Raw genomic sequence first — 12,615 nt, 5'->3', positions numbered from 1 at the left:
CTAGAGGTAGTTGAGACCCTTCTCTAGTGCACTTGTGGCTGCCTGGAGGCAGATCAGACCTTCCTCTAGTGCACTTGTGGCTGCCTGGAGGCAGATCAGACCCTGCTATAGTGCACTTCTGACTGTCTGTAGGTAGATCATTCCCTCTACCAGTGCACCTGTGACTGTCACAAGGCAGATCAGACTCTCCTCTAGTGCACTTGTGGCTGCCTGGAAGCAGATCCGACCCTCCTCTAGTGCACTTGTGGTTATCTGGAGGCAGATCAGACCTTCCTCTAGTGCACCTGTGGCTGCCGGGAGGCAGATCAGAATCTGTGGAGTACATAGACTGATGTATATTCATAAAAAATATTCTCTGCATTGCTTCATCTCTTCGAGGTCACAAAGTTATGATGGCCGTTACCTAGAACTAGTATTTGTTTAAGAGGAATTTTGGACTTGACAGAAATCCTTTAAAGTTATGTTCACCTTTGGAGCCCCTTTTCCCCCTTTAGATACATATGGATGGAAGGAAAGAAGAGTGACAGCATGAGAAAATACTTTTGCTTGTAGTCTGTTACCATAGAGACACATAGGTCTACATCAGAGATTTAGACATAAAGCGGTAAAGAATTTTAAAGTTATCTGCAGTGCTGCTTACATTTTTCCTTTTGATTAATTCAAGTAAAAATATCCATTGTTTGGAAGCTGGATATGCCTCTTATCTAGCAAAATTAACCCAGTTTTTTGGCCTGTCATTAATTTCAAGGAACCCATATTCAGACAGCATCAAGGAGATGTTAACCACGTTTGGAACTGCAACCTACAAGGTCGGCCTCGATGTTCATCCCAATGAGCAAGACCCCCGTGTCCCCATCATGTGCTGGGGGAGCTGTGCCTACACCATACAGACTATTGGTGAGTATATCTTACTTACAGTCGGTCTGTCTGTCTGTGGCCCAAAGTTTATGGCGATTTTGCATTTCCCCAGAACGGATATTAACAGACGAGGAGAGACCCTTGTTTGGAAACCTACCATGCCGACAGGTGAGGAAGGCTTCCATGTACTGGCTATGTGGAAGGTTCTAGAAAAGTTCCCTCTAAAGTCTAAAACTTGCCTAATGTTTTTAGGACGACTGCCTGAAATCTCTGACCAGGTTTGCGGCGGCACATTGGACCGTGTGCCCTCTGTCTGTGGTGCAGAAACACTTCTCTCGGCTTTTCCAATGTGAGTTGTTCTACTTGTATAAATTTAGGTTCTACAGAAACTACACTAGAATGTAAGGATTCTATAGGGACATTCTATACAGAGAGCATGCCCTCTGTATATTAGAGCATGCCCACAACTTCCTGCATGGATTCTGTAGAAACTTCTGCTTTACTTTTCTTTGATTTATGTGATTTTTGTGTTCATACAGCAATCGTGCAACAAGAAGGCAGTGAAGAAGCCCCCTGTATACTGGACATAGACATGTTCCACCTTATGGTGAGTCTTCTCTCAGTTAGGGGTCACTTAGCTGACTGTGATTCCTGGATAGTACAATGGTCAAATGTCATGGACCGACCCCAGTGTAGAGCATCATAGTGATCTCGTACTCGGCATTGTAGTTGGTCCATGAAATCCGGTCCTCAATGATTTACTGACATCTGAAACAACCCCTTAGTTCTTGAAATTTAGAAACCTGAATGATTCTGAATACTTGACTCTGTTCACATTAGCCTCATGGCATTCCTGGAGAAAATGGTTATACTTTGTTGATGCTGCTCATGTATTTTCCTAATTGAAATTCTGAAAGGGGGAGTCCACTTTCAGCAAGTAATTGATATTGTTTGTATAATGAATAGTTATATTATTTTCCCTGCTTGTTGAGCTAGAACACGAAGCGTAATTGTTTAATTCCTGTGGATAAAAACTGGTCCCTGGTCATCGGTGCATCGCTCAGTATATATCTCATGGTCATGTGATGTCACACAGGTGCACAGCTCGTCATATCCCCAATCATGTGATGTCACACTGGTGCACGGCTTGTTATATCCCTGGTCATGTGATGTCATATAGGTGCACGGCCTGTTATATCCCTGGTCATATGATGTCACACAGGTGCACGGCTCCTTATATCCCTAGTCATGTGATGTCACACAGGTGCACGGCCCGTTATGTCTCTGGTTTTGTGATGTCACACAGGTGCACGACTTATTAAATCACACACCTCTTATTACTCTAACGAGGCGTGCACCTGTCTGACATCACAGGACCATGAACTGGTCTTTATCCACAGGAAATAAATAATGAAGATGGTGGACCCCCATACCTGTAGTATACCAGTTAAAGGGTTGTCCCTACCTTGGAAATATATGACTTGTTCTAATGGCTCTGTATATTTCCCAACAGGTCAGCTTGGTGCTCTCATTCCCAGCATTACAGTGCCAGGATTTTTCAGGGTACAGCCTGGGTATTGGTGACCTGCATCTGTTTCACTTAGTAACCATGGCACATATCATCCAAATAGTGCTCACATCCAGTCCGGGTAAGTTAATACCATAATGAACGTTAATATGCAGGCTAAAGAGGTCTGTATGTGCATGCTCATTCATTCTCACCCCCACCAAATCTCTGCATTGTGATCCACTGGACCTTGCAGAGCATCCAATAGAAACAGCCTTATGACCTGCTTGTCAGGACAGGAGCAGAACCTCTGCAATACCTGACCTTATAGCTGAGAAGACAAGAAATTGTCAAGAAAATGACTAAAGGGATGATCACTTTAATATATTCACAGATGACGATGGAATGGAGCAGGAGTGTCCAGACGGTGAAGAGGAGGAGGCCGCCTTAGCTTTGTATAGGACAATATGCCAGTGTACTGGAAGGTAAGTGACTGTATGTTTCTACACAATTTTATAGCATATTTATTTAGATAATTGTGCAAAGTATAGTTCATCAGTGTGAGATCATTTGGGGGTCTTACACCCCCAATATATTTGAATGGGACCTCAGTTGTTTCACAGTTCGTCCTCTACACTGAAAATGGAGCTATTCACCCTGCAAAGGAGTCAGCTTATCCGTGGGGGGTCCGGAGTGTTAGACCCTCACTAATCTAGTACTGATTATCTATCCAGTGCTTAGGATAACCATATCAATTGCTTGTTCAGTAAAATAATTGGTATTTACAACGTCTTGACAACTTAATTTCCTTTTCATTTTAAAGCACAATGAAGAGGTGGTCCTCCGGCTGGCACCTGTCCAGGGCCATAAAAACTGCAATTCTGCCCTTCCTAAGGTGTTCAGCGCTGTTTTTCCATTACCTAAATGGCGTCCCATCACCGACTGAATTACCAGGTATGTAATTATCTGCAAAGCCTCTTACATCCTCGTGTTGAGATTGTTTAGTAGCTTATGGGGGATTCTAGCCCCCTATAGTGCTGTCATATTAGCAGGGGCGTAACTTGAGGGGGTGCAGAGGTTGCGGTCACACCCGGGCCCAAGAGGTTTAGGGGGCCTTTATTGGTGTCACTTTCCCATATGAGAAGACTATTGCTATACACCATACATTATAGTCGAGGGGCCTGGCACAGACTTTGCACTGGGGCCCATCAGCTTCTAGTTACCCCACTGCATATTAGTCTCCATAGACGTGACAGTAGCAATGACCTGTTGTGTCACACATGACCTCTGCGAGCAAAGATTGTCACAGCAATGACCTGCGCTACTGATACATAACATGGGTATAAGAAGCAATTTTTATTCTTCCTCATACAGAACTTTTTGATGGCGTTTGTAAAATGTCCCATATGTTGCAAAACACTATATTTATATAATTTTATATTTTAGTGAGTGGATTGAACCAGATCGAACATCTCTGCAGTTTTCTCTCATTGCCCAGCAACTTCTTCAACCTGTTTCAACAAAATCCTCACGTGACGGATTCACTTATCAATAGGTAACGCCCAAAGTTTGGAAAATACTTGACGGAAATCTATTATGAAAATCCGTCATGATAAACCAGGGACATTACTCATAGATCCAGGCACCGGGACTGTGGTAATCTTCTTATATTTGTAATCCATGGCCTCCTCCTTTTTCAAAATCAACTTTTATAATTATGCTAATGAGTCAGATGGGCTCCTAGGGGTGTTGCCAGAGCCCTTTCACGGAGGGGCTCTGGTAACACCCCCAGGAGCCCTCATTGCTCATTAGCCTAATTATAAAAGTTGATTTTAGAAGGAAGGAGGCCGTGGATAACAAATATAAGAAGATACCACAGTCACGGGGCCTGGATCTATGAGTAATGTCCCTGGTTTATCAGGATGGATTGTCATGGTAGAAATCTACCATCTGCATAAATCGTTTGTTCACTACTTTGTATACATAACATTTAATTTGCAGATCACTTCCATTGAATAATGGAATGTTATGGATATAATTTAATTATTCGTTTGTTCTTTTTTCTTATGTAAGTTGGTGTAAACACAAGGAGATGAGAAGATATTTGGCCGCTGAAGGGGCAGCCATCAGGTAAGTGCAGTATTATCTTAGTATGTGAGGCTCCTTTTACATGCAAACAAGTTGTTTAACCCCTTACCGACATGTGACGTAATAGGTATGTCACATGTCGGGTGCCGGTGCATGGAGAGGCCTCACGGGATGAGCCCTCTCAATAGCCTATAAATCTTTGCAGCATATTGCAGCAAACACTTACCGGTAACACCCGCGATCGGTGCTAGCAAAGCTGCCCGCAGCTTCAAAAACATCTGTCGCCATGACTGTCTCATTTTAACCCATTCATTACAATGTATAATTTGCACATTGTAATAAATGGGTAGGAAAATCCCAATATACTGTAATACTGTAGTACCCTAAAGTACCCTAAGGGATGTGAAAAATAGTAAAAATTAAAAAAAAAAAAAAAAAAAAGGAAAAAAAAAAATTACATCAAAATATAACTCTCCCCACTTTCCCTAGAAGTGATATAAATATAAATAACCAGTAAAACTCAAAAACACATTAGGTATCCCCGATCTATCAAAATATAATAACTATTTTTTCACTGCTCTTAACCCTGTAATGGAAAATAGCGCTCAAAGTTGAAAATTGCACTTTTTTGCTATTTTGACATATGTCTTTCTGCTTTCTCTAAGCGTTTGCATTACAATATAATTGTGTGTTATAACTTACCTTGCACCCTGACAGAATCCTCTGTGTAGTCCCAGCGGTTGGGCTTTGGTTTGGATGAATTTCAAAAAACAACACGTGACTTGTCTGTGCTGCTCACTCCTCGGCTCTCAGCCTCGAACTTTGTGCTCCTGTACAGCGCCTCCCTCCTGCTCCATCACAGAGGTCACAGCCTGGTGAGGCCAGTCGGAGAGGGAGGAGCTTTACAGGAGCACAAAGGTGGGGCAAAGGACTGAGTAGCACAGAAATGTAACATGTTTTTTTTTAAATGCATCCAAACCAAAGCCCAACCCCTGGGACTAAGTAGAGGATTCTCAGGGTGTAATGTAAGTTATAACACACAATTATATTGTAATGCAGAAATGCATATCTGCACTGCAGGTGTGATGGGCTTCTGCAACATGTCTTTAGTGAAAATGAGGTCCCTGATGACAGGTTCCCTTTATCATTTATCACAGGTTACATTTATCACACGTGATCTTTGAAAATATCTTTAGCTTCTTTCTTCGTACTGCTTTGCTCCTGGAAATATAGGACTGATGAATATTGCTCTTCTATTTCCAAGGGTCACATCCATCCATGGTCTGACATTGTTCCGTTAGCACTAGGTTTATGTACATATCAGGAAATTATAGAGGAGCAGCACGATGCAGAGTATTCTATAGATGGGAAACAAGTAGTCAATAGGAGAACTGTAAGTTACATAATATTTCTTACTTTTAGTTATCCGCGGGAATCTAACAAGCTGATAGATCTGCCGGAAGATTACAGCAGTCTCATCAATCAAGCGTCAAATTTTTCGTAAGGACCAAATTCGGAATAATTTACATCTAGGTTCTTTTTAGAGGCTTCAGATTTATCACTTTGGGTTATTTCTGTGTTTGACCTAGATGTCCCAAATCAGGAGGAGATAAGAGCAGAGCCCCCACGCTGTGCCTGGTGTGCGGGGCCATGCTTTGTTCTCAGAGTTACTGCTGTCAGACGGATCTGGACGGAGATGACGTGGGAGCCTGCACTGCACACACCTACACCTGCGGCTCAGGGATGGGCATCTTTCTCAGGTCTGTAGATGTCCAGATGAAACTGGAACATAACATAGACAAACAATAAACGTTTAAACTAAATTAGCATAAATCACTTGTACGAAAAAAAATATCAGGCATCTTATAGTGTGTTAGAGGAAAGGGCTTCTTACTCCACTTAGCAGGCTCATTCCTTCTCATCCTTGTTAAACTGACATTCACCATGAAATCTCTCCTGAATCCTCCATGTTGTAGCACTGTAGTGGTGTCAGATTACACAGAAGTCTTTGGAGAAGTGAGCAGGATTTAACAGAGGCATCTGGAGCTAGGTATTAAGCTTCTTTCTCACCCTAAGTGTTTTATGCCATCTATAGTGTGTACTATACAGGGTGCGATAGAGCAATGTGGATATAAAACCATGTTGTAGCGCTGACAAATTATATAGAAGCAGGAACTGACAGACGCTTCTGGAGTTAAGTATTGAGCTTCTATCTCACTTTAAGTGTTTTATGTAATCTAAAGTGTGTCCTATACACAGTGAGATAAAGCAATGGGGATATAAAACTATGTTGTAGCACTATAGTGGTGTCAGATTTTATCGAAATCTTTGGAGATGGGAAGGAAAGAGCAGAGACTGAGCAGGGGAGGCTTCTAAAACTGAGAATTAAGCTTCTTTCTCACCCCAATTGCTTAATTCACATAAGTAGAGATCAATCTGTGTCTATAATATCCTATATGTTATCCTATATTTTATAACTATATATATTATCCTGTTCATATGTCTAAGACAGATCAGTCATATGGATTGTGATGAGCAACATTGACTTTAATGCGGTCTGTCAATTTTTTTCTATTTTGTTGCTTTATTAGTTTAATTATCAATTATTTGTGTATCTACAGAGTTCGGGAATGTCAGGTCCTCTTCTTAGCTGGTAAAACCAAGGGCTGTTTCTATCCTCCTCCCTATCTGGATGACTACGGAGAGACTGATCAAGGTCTCCGGTATGTGTGTTTCCAAAAGTTGCCGTGGGAGCTTTAATGAAGGGGTTTTCAAACTATAGACATTGTCCCCTATTCACAGGCTAGGGAATAACTTTTTTTGGTCTCTGGGACCCCCATCAGGATTACAGGTCCATAAGTAGGGCTAAATTCTTCATACCCTACACTCCATTCTCATGGGGTACTTGCATGGCTTGGGTCTTGTGAACAAAAATCCTATATATAGGTGTTATATATGTTTATGTAGTGGGGTAACTTATTTTAAAGGGGTTTTCCAGACTAAAATTATTGACCCTGGAAACACCCCCAGAATCCCTTCTTAGGCTAGTGCATTAGCATAATTTTAAAAGTTGAAGGAATAACAAATATAAGAAGATTACCCCAGTCACGGTGCCTGGATCTATGAGCAGGTGCCCCTGGTGCAATCATGATGGACCTTGATAGTAGATTTCCTTTAATATCAGATTAATTCACACGTGGCACCCCACAAATCAGTGGTCATCAGCAGCTGATAAACATAGAAGGAAAGAGGAAGTAGACAGCGCCGCTCTCTATGTAGTGGTCAGATAAAGTTACTACAGACCAGTCATTTTGAATATGTGCTAAGATGCAGTGACTCGCTTCAGCCACTATACAGAGAACGGAGCTGTCTGCTTTCTATTCCATTTCCTTTGATCTGTGGGGTTGCTGAGTGTTGGACGTCCCCCAATTTCATACCGATTCATAAACTTTAGTGGGAGTGCCCCTTTAAAGTCCATCTATCGTGTTTGCAAACAAGACGGGATAAAACCGGGTATTGGAGTCTTTCCTAAACCAGACTCGCAGTTATCAGCCTGGGGGTTGGGGGTGTCCAGAACCTGCGCTATAACATTAAAGAATTTCTGTCTCCTCAGACGCGGGAATCCTCTTCACCTCTGCAAAGAGCGTTTCAAAAAGATCCAGAAGCTTTGGCAGCAGCACAGCGTCACGGAGGAAATCGGACACGCACAGGAAGCCAACCAGACACTCGCCGGCATCGAATGGCAGCATTTATAATACAGGCACATTTTCTTTGGGTTTTTTTTTTTTTTTTTGGTTAGTTTTTTTTTTTCTTTTTTTTCTTTTTTTAGCCCCATTTTCTAAATAAAAAAAAAAAAGGAAAGAATGAAAAAAAAAAAAAACCCTTCGCCGCTCACTTTCCGGTCGGTCATCGCATCAGCAGTGCAGATCTTTAATTTATATTTTCAGCTTTAGTTTATTGGAATAAAGCAGAATTTTTTTCTTCAAACACTATCGACGCGGCATCTACAGAGAAACGTTTTCTCTCGCTTGACCCTTCCGTTATAAGAAGCGGTGAAATCGGCGTGAGAAATACGTATTAGGGACATCGGAGTAGACGTTGCGGCCTCTACCTTTATACTTTAGTGAGACTTTCCCTTTAAGAGTCGTAAGTTTACTTTATACCCGTTAAAATCCTCTTTATTTTAAAGTTATACTTTAGAGGCTAAAGGGATGAAAGAACTGTATGCAAATGAGCCTGAGGGGCTCCAGGCACCACAGGTGTTAATAGAGCCTGGAACCCCCCCCCAGGCTTATTTGCATACAATCTTTCATCCTGGTGGAAAATGTCCTTTAAAGGGGTACTCTCGTTTCAGCAAGTAAGTGTAATAAAAAGAGGCTAAAGAACATTGCGATGTGCTCATAAGATCTCTGCTTGCAGTCATTGAATGGAAACACGTGGGATAAATATCTATCCTGGTCAGGTGACCATCAGCCTCACTGGACGACCCCAAGTTTGAACGCCAGGTCTCCTCTCCGATCCTGGTACATTATTATACATAGAGTAACCCTTTATCTGCTGCAGCCAGAGTACCCCTGTTATACCCCTGTAATACTCCCACACACTGGGGCATTGTCATAGAGAGCCATTACATGTATTTGTTGCTTATAGTGTGCAAATAAGATATTCACCAGGGACCCTGGAGCTTGCATTTAAAGGGGCGGTTTACTGTAGATTATGCAGGTAAACATCCTATAGGGTGTCCTATACAGGGCGGTCTATAGCAACGTGGATATATAATGCTGTATTTACCTATAGGCCACCTTCCTTACTCTTGACCTTGTAAAACTGTCCCTGTCTATGTAAACTGTTCAAACTAAACAGTCATAAAAAAAATCAAGTTTAAACCGCGGTGTGTGAACGCAGCCGTATACGTATAGGGCGCATCATAGGATGAGAGGGTGATTTACTGACTGATAATGTATCTATCCATCAGACGGGGTATGAGGCACCCATCATACACTCCCCCTGGCCCTATGCTTCATTACTGCCGCGCTTGCATTTTGCACTTGAATATTGACATTTTTGTCTTATATTTAGTTGTTTTTGCCTGTTTAAAGGGGATGGGCTCCTGTTTATATTGTTTTGGTGCAGAGTGGACCCTTAAAGGAAATCTGCCATCAAAATCTATCACTGTGACTGTGATAATCTTCTTATATTTCTTATCCATGGCCTCCTTCCTTCTAAAATAAACTTTTATAATAAAGCCAATGAGCCCTCGGGGGCTACCATAGCCCCTCTGTGATTTGGCTTTACAGACTGTCACACTGTCTCACCCAGTTCAGCCAATAAAGCCAAATCACAGAGGGACCAGAATAGCCCCTCAGGCTCATTATCATAATTTCAAAAGTTGATATTAGAAGGAAGAAGGATCCTGCCAGAGGGTGCACACACCAGTATGGTCAGTGTAGTTGGTTTACAGTCCTTCATCCTGGTGGAAGATTTCTTTTAAGTTACACTCAAAGAAATGCAATACCTGTAGGAGCCCAACGGGTGGCGCTGTTCCTTGTAACATATGACAGCCAAGTCTTTCTAGGTCAGCTCCAGCCCCTTGGATAATCCTGATACGTAATCCAGGCAGTATACATTACACTTCCATCTTGATATGTCTTACCCGCGGGACTAATAGTTAAAATATTCCTGCGCTTCTCCCTCCTCTAGGTGGCACTCTAGATTGCTATACAAGGCCATATTGCATAGCGCCATCTAGAGGTAAAAGCATTGATATAAGATATAATTCACTGCTCTTGAATGCAGAATATTTGGCTTCTTACTCCTACGTTTACAGATAATCCAGATTTTTGCAGATATTTGACCTATTTCTTTTTCCGTAGAACGCGCTTTATATCATTGACTACCAGGTAGTCTCGCTTTATAACTCGTGTTCCCAACCTCCTTAACGGGGTCACATCACATCAATCAAAACTCCACTAGAATTTCCTAGTTTTCTTCGGCTGCGTTCCGGAATCTTCCAGTGCCCCTCCCTCCCCTTCTGATTGGTCCCTTACCAGGAAATCGGTGGCATAGCTGTGAATGTTTTGGATGATTTGTAGTCCTTTTCTGAGTTGTAGTGCTGTGACTTGTATAGATGGAGACGCTCCTCGTTTAGTTTGGGATACAGCGATATGGGGCTCCATGTTGGCGCTAGGCTGAGATTCTAGTAGTCTGAAAATTCGGCTAAATCCTTAGGATACCTTGTATAAGCCAAACCTTATAGTGGGGGTAGGATGGTGGTGGGTGACCACTGGGTTCAGTAAATATGACCCCCTCTGACTACAACATGTCTCTCTTGAGAATATAGGATCGGACATGTCAAAATTCAACATGTCTGACCCTTCCTTCTCACCATTTAGAGATAGGACCCCACCAAGGACCCTTTATATGAATACCCAGCAGGGGTATTGGATTCTTGCTGTAGTCCCTAATAATAGGACTATTATTAAGTTGTCTCCCAGATTAACCCTTTAATATTATATATTTTTTTGTTGTTTAGCCCATTAACTCTTCGGAGACTCGCCTTCCTCTTCTTCTTCTCTCTCGGCATGTATTTATGTTTAATGTAGAAATATTCATGTAAAAAAAAAAAATGTATGAATGGAATATGAAATTTGGCAAAAAAAAAAAAAAGTTTTAATTCTTTAATATACATGAAATTCTTGTAATATTTGAATGTAACATATGTATAAAAACAAAAAACGTAAAAACACACACGCGACTTATCCAGAATAAATGACATTAGCTGTTTGGCTGTGTTTTTTTGTCGTCCTCTTATTGACCTCCTTATTGTGTTCTGCTGATTTAGGAGTCCACTGGCTCAGGGATGAAGGAGCCCAGATTAGCCGGGATTACCTGGACAGGTAGGAGCAGAATGGAAAGGTGATTATCATATTAGAGCTGAATAAGGAGCCCGGGTGATGCTTAGTCAGCGCTTTCACTCATTACTGCCGAGTAGGCACTTTCGTTTGAGTCGTGGGTCAGTGCCAAGTGCACTTTAGGACCGCAGAGGGTACAGTACAGTGTGTTATGTTACATTTTGGATACTCGGTAAGACATTATGCAGTCTAATATACCAAGCCTGCCCATTTTTAAAGTAAATCCACCACCAGGATGAAGATTTGTAAGCCAAGCACACTGACATACTGGTGTGTTTCCCCTCTGGCAGGATATGGTCTTCTTTTAGCAACTTATGCCCTTTTTTTTATTAGGATTTAAAAATTATGCAAATGAGCCTGAGGGGTTCCATAGCTATTAATTGAGCCCCTTAGGGTAATTTGCATAATTTTTCAAGCCTTTTTTGTAAAAACTAGGGCATATGGAGCTCAAAAAAAGAACAGGTCCTACCACAGGGGCACACACCAGTATGTCAGTGTGCTTGGTTTACAATCCTTCATTCTGGTGGTAGATGTTCTTTAAAGGGAACATCTGGATTCTTTTGTGGGTCCCAATACTACTAGTGAACTATACTTAGCATGGGTCTTCAATAGAGAAGGGCGGACCCAACGTTCAAGTTTAGGGTTCGACCACCTGACCCGAACAAGGGGTGTCCCCCTGCCCAATCATAGTCATGGCTAGTTGTTAGGGGCTGTTAAGCTGCCAATCCGGTAATATGTTGGGGTCAAGCAGCCGAATCCAAACATCGGGTCTACTCGTCTCTATTCATCAGTCGTTGAGTACAACAGTGATGGCGTGTGCCGCTACGCTGTGGTCAGGCACAGCTCTCATTCACTTCTATGAGATATACCATGGGTGGAGCCACATTCCCAATGTGGGGTATAAACAGCTGATGCGGGGGTGCCATCTGTCCCACCACCAAATTATTACTAATGACCCATCATATAATAGCACAGAAAACCCCTTTTACAATAAGGACAACCCATAGTGTCCCCTTTCGGCAAACCCCAGTGATTGTAGTTTGAAGGCAAAGTTAGCAATCATTTATTTTCCCTGCAGCGCCACCTCAGGAGAAATGAAGCATTACACCAATGATCATTCATATCAGTGAATCCTCAAGATTCTAGCCGCTATTTACTCGCAAGAGATCCTGAACATAGGACCCTCTTCTATTAAAGGAAAGATTTTGTGATTATTAAGCATCAGCATTGCTGGAGAGATCCCGGAAGTAT

The 12,615-nt window shown here is 42.0% G+C and overlaps 2 protein-coding genes across 3 annotated transcripts in view; one reads left to right on the top strand and one right to left on the bottom strand.

Annotated features, from left to right (window-relative positions):
* UBR2 (ubiquitin protein ligase E3 component n-recognin 2) overlaps positions 1–11,236 on the top strand; it is a 49,044-nt gene extending 37,808 nt beyond the window's left edge. For both annotated transcript variants that reach the window (XM_072140222.1, XM_072140221.1), the window contains exons 35-47: positions 749–897; positions 971–1,026; positions 1,111–1,207; positions 1,398–1,465; positions 2,372–2,507; positions 2,760–2,850; positions 3,189–3,319; positions 3,812–3,920; positions 4,439–4,495; positions 5,876–5,953; positions 6,043–6,213; positions 7,075–7,176; positions 8,067–11,236. In XM_072140222.1, coding sequence (XP_071996323.1) covers positions 749–897; positions 971–1,026; positions 1,111–1,207; positions 1,398–1,465; positions 2,372–2,507; positions 2,760–2,850; positions 3,189–3,319; positions 3,812–3,920; positions 4,439–4,495; positions 5,876–5,953; positions 6,043–6,213; positions 7,075–7,176; positions 8,067–8,208 — 1,387 coding nt within the window. In that variant the 3' untranslated portion in view covers positions 8,209–11,236. The remainder of the gene's footprint in view (positions 1–748; positions 898–970; positions 1,027–1,110; positions 1,208–1,397; positions 1,466–2,371; positions 2,508–2,759; positions 2,851–3,188; positions 3,320–3,811; positions 3,921–4,438; positions 4,496–5,875; positions 5,954–6,042; positions 6,214–7,074; positions 7,177–8,066) is intronic.
* LOC140121060 (uncharacterized) overlaps positions 1–12,615 on the bottom strand; it is a 325,444-nt gene that overhangs the window by 207,824 nt on the left and 105,005 nt on the right. The window lies entirely within an intron of this gene.

This window comes from Engystomops pustulosus, chromosome 3, assembly GCF_040894005.1.
Source record: "Engystomops pustulosus chromosome 3, aEngPut4.maternal, whole genome shotgun sequence".
In the NCBI taxonomy this organism is placed as follows: Eukaryota; Metazoa; Chordata; class Amphibia; order Anura; family Leptodactylidae; genus Engystomops; species Engystomops pustulosus.
Note: the sequence above shows the minus strand (reverse complement) of the source record. Positions and strands in the feature narration are given on the sequence as shown.